Below are 11,511 nucleotides of genomic sequence, written 5' to 3'. Positions count from 1 at the left end.
GCCTATGCAGCTGAGTTTGTTGCATCACGAGACAACATAAAAATAAACACTTGATCTTCATTTACAGCACTAGAAAATCCAAAAAAGGTTATACATCATTTCAAGAGAATAATGATCATTGTCCACGTCCAAATTCACCTACCACCTCTTATTGATAACGTCATTTTGTGACTTACTCTAGCGTTTCAACAAACATAAATTATAATACGCAAGGTGGGATCTAAGCTGGTCTCTTTGACGTACGTGAGCCGAAGTGCAATTTATTCATAAATAATCTTATTCAACGCCACAGCTCCCTCAACATTTTGCATACACCTGCCCATATTATCATTAAAAATTTATTGCTAGCCAAATCTACTAAATAATTTGTAGAGACTTTTTCATCCCTCTTTCTAACTTAATTTATCACAACCTCCTAAAATTAAAAGGTTTAGAGAGGGTTTGGATCCAGCTTATATTTGCTGCGTTCACGTTTTGTTTTGTTTTTTGTTTTTTTTTTTTTTCAGCTGCGGAGGGACAAGCGCGCAGACATACTTTTTTAACAATTTTTTATTAAAAATAGGTCCCACAGCACTATTCACACATTTAAAAATTATTTTGCTACAGTATTTTCAGTTTTCAACAATAAGTTCTATCCAAACGGACCCTTAGACTTTAAAGGGCGAGTGAGAAAAAAAATAATTATTCAAGTTGAGATTTTCCCATTTGACCCAGTGAATTCGTGCCTCAATTGGGTTTTTAAAAGTAGGTGAAAGTTGAGATTCAATTAGTCTTCAAGTAAACTATATAGGATTGTTGGTTCCCATAATCTAGCTTGCGAAGCTTCTGATGACGGACTTTATTAATTGCTTGACCAAGTTTCTAGATCTTCAACATCTGCTCATTACACATACTTTAACCTGAATTACACGTACAACAACCCTCGCAGATCACTTATATACGCACATGGAATTTGTCAGCAATATAAGTTATATAAACACTAACAACTTGTAACAAAACGTTTAGATCAATGACCAAGAATCTAACATTGAGATACATGATAGTGGAAAATAAGAATGACAATTTGAATATATCACACAAGTGACAGCATTGGCAAGACATGTGAAAAACTATATTTTAATTTCTTGAATATTCTTAAGGTGTGTAGGGCTTTGATAGCGCTTATTAGATTTTTGATGTTGTGTTTTGATTGAGAACATGATAAATGAAAACCCGATGCCAACTTTTTCAGAAAAATTATAGGAAATTTAGATAATAATTATATAAAAAAAATTCAGAACATATTGTAATGACTCAAGAAAAAACGCTAGCCACATTTATATTATACCTCAAAGAAACTGGTCACAATTGAAGTTGTTTGTAGTTATTAATAAAGCCCAGATCTACCCAGTAAATACCCGATGTAAGACTCATCACACACCCACACAACACACACAATCAATCAAATTGGGGCATCACAATCCCTCCCACTTAAATCCTTAACGTCCTCATTAGTGTCCAGTTATTTCTAAGCGGAGGTATGTAGAATTTCAAAAACGAAATTTTTTAAGGAGGGTAGATTGTAATATCCAATTCAAAGTATAGCATTGCATGGTATTTTTAATAGTTATTTTTTATGTTAAATTAAATAAATTATAGTATATAAAAATAGTTGAAGTTCAATTTGATGCCTTATTTTAAGCTCCTGCAAGCCTAAGTGAATTCACAAGTTTGTTTTATTTAGTGTAGTTGGTATACGTAACTACTTGGCTGATTTTATTAAAGAAGTACTAATTAGAGTAGGATTGTTCTTCCTAGACAGAATTGAAGTGTTTTACTAAAGGGACAAATTAGTCATTAAAGAAGCTTAACTAAGATTGTTTTAGTAATTGTAGTTAAACCCTAGCATGTCCTTACTGTTATGTACATATATAAATACTAGATCTTATTAAGTTAACCACATGGAAGGAAGTTTTCGTTTTTTTTTTTTCTTCTGAGTATGACGACCGTATTTTGATATTCCTTAATTGCTAAGCTTCATGAGAACAAAATTGTGAGGGGCATGTGTTAGGTTCTAAATATTTATGAATAAATGTTTAGGTTTTAATTTTATGTGAGTTGTCAAACCAAGAACAAAAACATGTCTAGTTTAAGTGTTAGACATTGCTCATGATGATTCAAGTGCAAGATTCAAGAATAGTCAAGCTGTAGAAAGAAGAATTCATAATCTACAAGACTCGACTGATCGAAAGAAAGTCCCGACCGATTGAAAATTGTGTTCAGCAGAATTTTAATTAGGCTCAAAGCCCACGAAAACGTTTTGGGTTTGTGTCTAACACTACCTAGTTTAAAAGGAAAACCCTAAATATGTTTCAGAAGTTCTTGGAAGTCTTGTGAGTTACTCCTATGAGATTTGTGAGGTTTATATAGCCTTCTAACTCAACAAGCATCTACCAAAAAGAAGATCTATATTCAAGAACTAGTGGAATAAGTTGCTGCATACAAGATCATACATAGCTGATAATTTAAAGTTTTGAATAAGAAAAGTCACAAACGTGGGTGTTTGTATTCAACAAATTCAAAAAGAAAAGTCAGTGGATTCGGAACTACATATGGTCACGTAAATAAATACTACAAGGCGTAGCTTTAAATTTAGGGAAAAATCTATAGTAAACTTTCATTCTATCATAGTGAATTTGTTGCCTTAAGAATAGTTTAGGTTAAATCTTTCCCAGGTTTTTTACCTTGAAACTGTTAGTTTCATTGGTTTTCCTAGGTTATCATATCACTTGTCAACTTTGCTTTTCCACATTAAGTGATATGATTGTTTGTGTTTAACCTAGATCTGAATATTAAACCTAAGTATTAACTTGATTAATTAATTAAATTAAACAAGCTGAGTGTATAGGAGTTTAAACAAACTAATAGTATAGACCCTAAAGCAGATAATATCTATACAATTGGAGCGGAGTCGTTACACAAATAGGAGCATGGCTATTGAATATAAAAGCATATAGACAGACATGTAAAAACTCCAACACAAGTCTTCACGATCAAGAAAATAGCCATTATCCCATAAAATTATATATATATATATATATATATATATATATATATATATAAAATCTGTTAGCAGTTGTAATAATAAACAATCCCCAGAAAATATTTCTTGCTCATTACAACTTTTATTTTTATTTTTATAGTCATTGCTCTTTAACAACTAGAATGTTTTTCTTGGGGAGCGAAAAAATAATGAGACCGTGAATAACTGAGTATTTTATTTGGCGAAGAAAAGAATAACTGAATATTTAATAAAACACCCGGGGTTTCGACCTCACTTTCGCACGACTTGCCTTTCACCAACGTAAGCGTCGACCAAACCAAACACCCCCAGCTCTCGATAGCTCTCTTTTCTCTCTCACTCAAAGACTATTTCTATGGCATCTTCTTGGTTTTGTTCTGATGAGAACGTGTCAACTTTCTTTCCCTACATAAACTAAAACTCTTCATAGTGCTCGATCATTCATGCTTTAGCTTTAATAATTGACCGAGTCTGGTTTTCTCTCTGAAAAGACTTCAAACTAAGCAATGGCTTTGGCTGGGACCAGTTCAGCTTCTTCATATTCATTGACTTCCGGATCATACATGCTACTGGTATTGTTACTACTGGGATTGAATTCCGGGATCTGTAACGGGTTGGGATCATTTGGATTCGACATTCACCATCGGTTCTCGGATCCAGTTAAGCAAATTCTGGGCTTTGAGGGGCTTCCAGAGAAAGGGAGCGTAGAGTACTATGTTGCTATGACTCACCGAGACAGCATAATCCGCGGCCGTCACCTCGCTGCCAGTAACAACCAGTCACCAGCGCCGCTCACTTTTGCTAATGGAAACGGCACCCTCCTCATCAACAGTATGGGATTGTATGATCCTTAAGAGTCACTCCTTTTACTTTGCTCTCTTTTTTTTTTTCCTTGGAGTTCCTGTTCCTTTTCTTCTAACTTTGTTTCTTCAAAATGGTGTTGATATTTCAGTTTGTATTATGCTAATGTTTCTGTGGGGACACCAAGTGTATCATATTTGGTAGCATTAGACACAGGTAGTGATTTGTTCTGGCTACCATGCGATTGTAACAACAGTACTTGCGAAACCAGCTTACAAACATCATCTGGACAGGTATGTTATTTATTATCTATAACTTATTTGCTTGGACTCATGGATTTCTAATCTTTGAATTATATTTTTACTTCAAGTACTCCTATCTGGAATCATTTATTGTGTAATTGTGATATATTTTTCTTCTAAAAAAAATTATATATATTTGCATTACAAGGATATGACAACCAAAGAAGTTAAAAAATAAATAAATTACATACAGGACAATTAGAAAAATCCAATATTTCTTAATATACAAAGTCTAAGATGTCAAGAAATAGTAGTTTAAGTGGCATAACTTGCTCTCCTTAAATAGGAGAATCAAATCTCCACTTCCCTGTTGTACTATGAATTTTTTTTTTAAAAACAAGGTCTAAGGTATTGGCTTTAAATGGAACGGTTTGTTGAGATTTTCAATATTGTGTGATTAGGCTTCTAAGTTCTAAGGTATTGGCTTTATTAAATCTAGTTAAAATTGTTGGTAAAAATATAAGACATTAGTCGTTTTATAATTAGAAAAGTCAATGATTTAGTCAGAAAAAGGTTCTAATTGAGGCATGGAGATCATGACTCTTTGAGAAGATTTAAGCCATATGCAGTGCTCAAAATCAAAAACCAATAACACAAACCTTTCTCTTCAACTTCTGTCCTCCAAGATATAACAACCTAATTGTTTGACAAAGCCTCATCATCATACCTCTACGGGGGCGGAGGGAGGGGGGGGGGGGGGGGGCGGGGGGCAAGTGCCCCCCCTGAACTTGCAAATTTTTTTACATATAATTATAATATAGTATATTGGTATGTTGTGGAATATGAAGTGGATGAAGTGGTAGTCTGGTAGTAGAGAAAAGTAAAAAGAAAAGTGGTCAAAAGTGAAGATAGAGATCAGAGAGAAGGGAAATAATATGTGTGGAGGAGAAAAAAAGAGAAAATAATAATAAAGAAATGTGTGGATGAAGAAAAAAGAGATAAGGGAAAAATAAAATAAAAAATAAAAAATTAAAATTAAGAAATGCTATCACAATATTTTCACAATATTTTTATAATAAATCTTAAGTGTAGGATAGTTACTAGCTAATACTAGTGAATAAAAATAATTTAAGTGGTGTGTTCAAATTAAATCAATAACAACTTATCATACATGATTTGTTGTGAAAGTATTGTATAAATGTTGGGAACATGGCACTTCATATTAATATTAGATGATTTTACAAGTCATTATATATTATTGCCACAAATGCTCCACTAGATTTGTTAAAAAAATATCATTGGAAAATTAAAACTATTACTGTTAGGTTTTGTTATTTTTATTCCTAAATTTAATACACGAAAACTAAACTCAAGTTATTTTTTAAAATTATATATATATATATGTTTAATTTGAATATTCTTAGTTAAAAAAACTTAAAATATATTTTTTTAATTTTTATTATTTAAAAAAATTAATTATATTATTTATGATGTTATCAGTTTGACTACCGGTCTGACCAAAAAACCGATAACCAGTCTCTTTTTCGATTCTTTTACCGTTCTGGTTTTTAAAACCATGATTTTATGTTAGATTCTATATGGTAATTACATTAGCATATAGTTGTTTATTTCTTTTGTTATTAATATTGATAAAAAAAATTTCAGATTCATTTTTTTACTTTTAATCTTGTCTTCTAATCTTGCCCCCTTTGGCCTTTGTCTTCTAATCTTGCCCCCTCTGACCTAAATTTCTAACTCCGCCACTGCCTCTACCTCTCCCATATTCGTGGAATTGACCCATTTCTTGCATCCAACCCTAAAAGTCCTATAAAACCATCAATTGTAAATGAAATTAGATTCTTTCCTTGTTAATATGTGAACAGGTTACTTACTGAAACAATAACTTCCCACTAGAACTTAATTAACCCGTGAAACTCATAACTTTTTTAATTCAATCAACCAATTTTTTACCAAAATCAAAATATCATTTATTCGTTTTAATATCAAAATGCAATAACAATTATTCTTTTTGCCAAGCAGGTAGTAAACTTCAACATCTACAGTCCTAATGCATCAACAACAAGCAATAAAGTTTCTTGCAACAGCAGCATCTATTGCGATCCAAATCAATGTCCTTCAGCTAATAGCGATTGTGCATATAGTGCTGTGTATCTTTCAAACAACACGTCAACTTCTGGGATCTTGGTAGAGGATGTTTTGCACTTAATTACAGATGATGATCAATCAAAAGTTGTAGATGCTCCAATCACTTTAGGGTAGGTTATTTTTCATTACTTTCCTAGCTATCAAAATCTTTGAAAGAAATATTGTTTCAAGTGAACATCATACTAATTATAAATCGTAAGCAATATCATTTCACTACCAAAAAAAAAAAAAAAATCTGTTCTATAGCTGTGTTTTTTTCCCAACGGTTTTGAAAACCGCCACTATAGAAAATCTAATACAGCACTTTTAGGAATTGCCACAATAGGTAGTCGCCAACGTTTTCCAAACCGCCACTACAGGTACTCTACTGTAGCACTTTAAGAAATTGCCACAATATATAAAACAATTGTTAGTTAAAAAGATAAAATTATGGAATAGCTGATATTTCTGTAAATATCAATCATTTGGATGATAAATTTAGAGTTTGGTATGCCACTTTTCCTCTTCAAATAAGTGCAATCATTGGTGAGGTTTATCAAAGTGTTTTATTGCCTCAGGCTTACTGAAGAACCTTAAGGGAGGTAGGTTATGCCCAGGATTATCATGATATCATACACTTTTAGAGGGCTGGTGATATTACTAGAAAAAAAATTAATGTCTTTAGTATGACCACTAAAAAAAATTATCCAGCATTACTTTTTCTTTGATAATTTGATAATTAGGGGTGAGGGGATCTAATCATTGAGTTGCTTCTTGTTAATACCTCCTGGTCAGATCATTTCAGCAAATTTTCATTAATTTGTGTGTAACCCTTGTGATCTAACCCTTTCATTTTGTTTCAGTTGTGGTAAAAATGAGACTGGTATTTTTCTGAATGGAATTGCACCAAACGGTCTACTTGGGCTTGATCTTGGTAATATATCTGTTCCTAGCACCATAGCAAGAAAAGGGCTAGGTCCAAATTCTTTTTCCATGTGTTTTGGATCTGATGGGACAGGGAGAATGAATTTTGGAGATAATGGCACCTCGGAACAAAAAGAAACATCATTCACTGTTGGGTCCTCAGTGTAAGTTGTCACTTCTGAACATTGTAAAATTATTTAGTTTAGCAAGAAGACTGTCTTGGATTAGAACCTCATGCTGCTTGCACTAATTTTCCCTTGTAAACTTGTTACCAGTCCAACTTATAACATTAGCATCACTCAGATAAATGTTGGAGTGAATGTTTCTAAAATGGAGTTCAGTGCAATCTTTGACTCTGGTACATCGTTTACACACTTAACGGATCCAGCTTATACATTTATTTCTAAAACTGTAAGTAATTTAAATGACAACTTTTAGTTTTATATATCATTGGAACTTCATCTTATGGCAAATGAATGTATGTGATTTGTGTTACTTTGCAGTTCAATTCCCAGGTCACAGAAAAGCGAAATTTATCAAATTCCCAAATTCCTTTTGAATACTGTTATGACTTGAGGTATTTAGGGAAAACCTATTCTTATTTTGTATTGGTTCTCTCTTTTCAACTTTGAACCACTAATTAGCTCCACTTTAATTGTAGTGCAAATCAATCCTCACCTATGATCCCTATAATGAATCTGACAATGAAAGGTGGAGAACAATATTATCTCACTAATCCAACAACAGAAGCGTTCTCTACAAAGGTGTGTTGTCGCACTTATTAGTGCTTAATTTAAGATCTTATTCTTGCCTATGTTATGCTGAAAATTGATGTTGTGGTCTCCAGGGTGGATATTGTCTAGCTATTCTCAAAAGTACAGATATAAACATCATAGGACGTAAGTATATATTTATCAAAATTACTATCCTGATTATAAACCAGTTTGTCTTGATAAAATTTCATTTTCATGTTTTATTTTGAAATTTTACATTTGTGCATTCATTCCTTTTATAAGGAGACTATCAGACAGAGAAAACAATCAAAGTTTGGATGCTTTACTTAACCTTACGTTATTTGCAACTTTATTGATTATGAATTATGAAGTTGATAAAAAGCAATAAAGTATTTGAGTTTTCTTTTTCTTTTTCTTTTTTGGGAGAACAATATTACATAATTTCTAGATTGATGAATGTGATTTCTTGGGGTGGGTAAATTGCAACTTTTTGGTAAATAGGTCAGATCTACATATTTCAATCATCTTGTGTCCAATTAATATTAAATTTTCTAAATCATTACTATATTAACCCTTTAAATTAAGTGATCTCATCCGTGTTAAACCAACATTTCCACAATATGGCTAAAAAACATTATGCCAAGAATCCTATTAGCTGTCTCTAACTTAAAATTTTTAAAGTTTATGTAGTAAGACATTATCAATGGGAGGTTTAAACAACAGGAAACTATTCATGGTTAGCTCCACTCTATGTTTTAAATAAGACTTTAGCATGTGCAGAAGAAACCGCAAACATGGTTTTCATATAATCATTGCACATAAAACAAGCCAATATTGTCAACTTCTGTTTTGGGAAAACCAGCACCTGGACTTTCACGGTCTCTTATGTCATTTAGCTATTATGTGTCCTAACATGTTTAAATTGAGAATTTCAACTTTATGGTTTAATTTATTTTATCCAGAAAACTTCATGACTGGTTATCGCATAGTTTTCAATCGAGATAAGATGATCTTAGGTTGGAAGCCATCTAACTGTGAGTTAATTCAACTTTTTCTTTATATTGAATTTCATTATGCGAGTCAATTTTTTCTTCTCCTATTAAATTCTTTATGACCATAAAGAGACATGGTGTCCACAGGTTACGATGATTCAAATTTGAACACTTCTACTATCAGCCCATGACACTCTCCTACTGCTTCACCTAGCAGTCCATCAGTCTCTCCTGCTACCTCTCCTGCTTTTGCCCCCAATCCACAAGCCAAAGCTCCATCTAGTCATTCACCCAAGTTGAAGGCTTTTACTTGCACAATCTTGATGATTTTTGTTTCAGTCTTAGCTATTGTATGATATCTTTTTATTTGGCGAGACTTTCTGGACCCCAGTATCATTATTTGTATTGAATTTAAAAGTCAAAAGAAATTGGAACCATCAATAGCTTGCTAATTTTCTTGCCATGTGAGTCCGTTTGGATTAAATGTTTGTAATATGTACAATCACTTTTTTGTATAAATTTTTTAGTATGTCAATATATAGTATTGTTCAGTTTTGTTAGGTGAGTGTGTTTTTGAAATCAGCCTATTTTGCTTTTACTAATTACTTTTTGTTTAAATTGTACTAAAACATATTTGTACTTCTTAAAAAGTTGGGAAAAAATTTTCTAAAAAATATACATAAAGACTAAAAAATAAACAAATAAACTGGTGGCAAACGTTTCCACATCCAGCCCAAACAGATTTGGCCCTAGAAACACACACCAATGAAGATTTAGAACACCCGCGGTTTTGACCTCACTCTCATCTACAAGCGTCGACCTGTGACACCTAGCACTCAATAGCTCTCTATCTCTCTCGACGACTATACTATCCCCTATTTTCTTGGTCTTCCTCAAGTGAGAACATGTCACCTTCCTCTCCCTATATATGAACTAAATATCTCCAAATTACTCGGTCATTTCATGCCTAAACTTTCGGAGACCAAGTCTGCTTTTCTCTCTGCAAAAAGAATATCAAGCTAAGCAATGTCTTGGGCTTTGAACTGTACAACATTGTTCATATTCATTGACTTGCGGTTCACATATACTCAGGGCCGGCTGAAGCTATAGGCGGTTTAGGCCCCGCCTAAGGCCCCCACTTGTAACAGGGGCCCCAAAATAATAATATATTATATAGTATTAGTTTTTCATCTAAAAAAAAAAAGAAGCCCGTTTCTCACAAACCCAAAAAGATTGAAGTGACGTGAAGATCACCACACCATCACCAAATCTTTAGCTTGTAGTTCTCATCTGAAGAAAAAAAAAAGTCCCGTTTCTCTGAAGTGACATGATAGGCAAGCTAATCCTATCACAAAATCTTTAGCTTGCAAGAGAAAAGATTACAAAAGATAGCTTGCATAAGAAAAAATTACAAAAGGCAAAAAATTGAAAGAAGATACAAATAAGAAAAGGCAGAAAAAAAATACTCTTCACTTTCTGACTCTCCATCTTCATTCATTCTTAAAAAAAAAAAAAAACCCTTGACTTACTCATCAATTGGTGTTGACAATAAATTTGGTGTGTTCACAGATCTTCATTTCAGGTTCGTTTATTATTTTCTCTTCCTTTGCCTCTTTGTCTCTTTTGTCTTCTTCATGGTTTGCAGTTTGTTGTTGGGTGTCTGGTTTTTTTTTGTTTTGAAGAGGAGTTTGCTGCTGCTGCCACTACCTGTTGGGTTTTTTTTGAAGAGGAGTTTGCTGCTTCTATTATTTTTTTGATTTGTTCTCTTAAGTTTAGATTTCTCTAGAATGCTATAGATTTCAGAATAGTCATTGGTCAGTGGGCCCACTTAAGAGTTAAAGGCTTTAGTCTTTAGATTTCTCTAGAACTCTTCTCTTACACGTTTTGTTTTCTTCTTTTTTTCTTCTTCTTTTTTTACTGTTGGGATTGAGTTCTGGGAGTTGTTACGGGTTGGGTTCATTTGGCTTCGACATTCACCACCGTTTCTCGGATCGGGTTAAGCAAATTCTGGGTTTTGATGGGCTTCCAGAGAAAGGAAGCATAGAGTACTATGTTGCTATGGCTCACCGAGACGACATAATCCGGGGCCATCACCTTGCCGCCAGTAACAACCAGTTGCCAGCGCCGCTCACTTTCGCTAATGGAAATGACATCTGTTCCTCATCAATTTGGGAAGGTATTTTTTATATTTAAAAATGTAATTTTACTATCTAATAATTTTTCCCAAAAAACTATTTTAGTTATTTAAGTTTGAAGTTTGTTAATTCGGTCAAGTAACATTAAATTTGGAAACAGTCATTTTAATCTTGCTACAAAAAAAAAAAAAAAAGGTTCTATAGCCGCGTTTTTAAAACGTGGCTATAGCTCAAAAAAAAACGTGGTTATAAGACGATTTGGTCTAGAGCTGTGTTTGTTTAGGCCACGTTTTCAAGCATGGCCTAAAATACATAACTACAGGCTTGAGGGGTCTATGGCCACATTTTTTCAAACGCGGCTATAGGCCCGGACCAATGGCCGCATTTTTACTTATTTTATACTAGTTACTATGTTGTGGAGTCTCTTTGTTAGAGTTTAGGAAGTATGAACACTTTATTTGAAGTGTCGTAATGATG

At 33.2% G+C, this 11,511-nt stretch overlaps 1 protein-coding gene across 1 annotated transcript; it reads left to right on the top strand.

Moving 5' to 3' along the window:
* Positions 1-3,541: 3,541 nt before the first annotated feature.
* LOC142623395 (aspartyl protease family protein 1-like) lies at positions 3,542-9,454 on the top strand. Its single transcript, XM_075796803.1, has 10 exons — positions 3,542-3,902; positions 4,014-4,155; positions 6,145-6,380; positions 7,113-7,337; positions 7,449-7,584; positions 7,677-7,750; positions 7,835-7,937; positions 8,021-8,072; positions 8,870-8,941; positions 9,047-9,454. Exons 1-10 carry the CDS (start codon positions 3,568-3,570, stop codon positions 9,088-9,090), a joined length of 1,419 nt encoding a protein of 472 aa, XP_075652918.1. The 5' UTR covers positions 3,542-3,567; the 3' UTR covers positions 9,091-9,454.
* Positions 9,455-11,511: the final 2,057 nt, after the last annotated feature.

The sequence above is a fragment of the Castanea sativa genome, chromosome 2 (assembly GCF_040712315.1).
Source record: "Castanea sativa cultivar Marrone di Chiusa Pesio chromosome 2, ASM4071231v1".
Taxonomy (NCBI): Eukaryota; Viridiplantae; Streptophyta; class Magnoliopsida; order Fagales; family Fagaceae; genus Castanea; species Castanea sativa.
This window is presented reverse-complemented; position numbering and strand designations above follow the sequence as displayed.

Bases quoted from the DNA above. Each gene is read 5' to 3' on its own strand.
- LOC142623395 (XM_075796803.1), top strand. From the start codon at position 3,568: ATGGCTTTGGCTGGGACCAGTTCAGCTTCTTCATATTCATTGACTTCC. The intron at 7,338-7,448 runs GTAAGTTGTCAC...ACTTGTTACCAG, and splicing joins TTCACTGTTGGGTCCTCAGT to TCCAACTTATAACATTAGCA. The intron at 7,938-8,020 runs GTGTGTTGTCGC...TGTGGTCTCCAG, and splicing joins CAGAAGCGTTCTCTACAAAG to GGTGGATATTGTCTAGCTAT.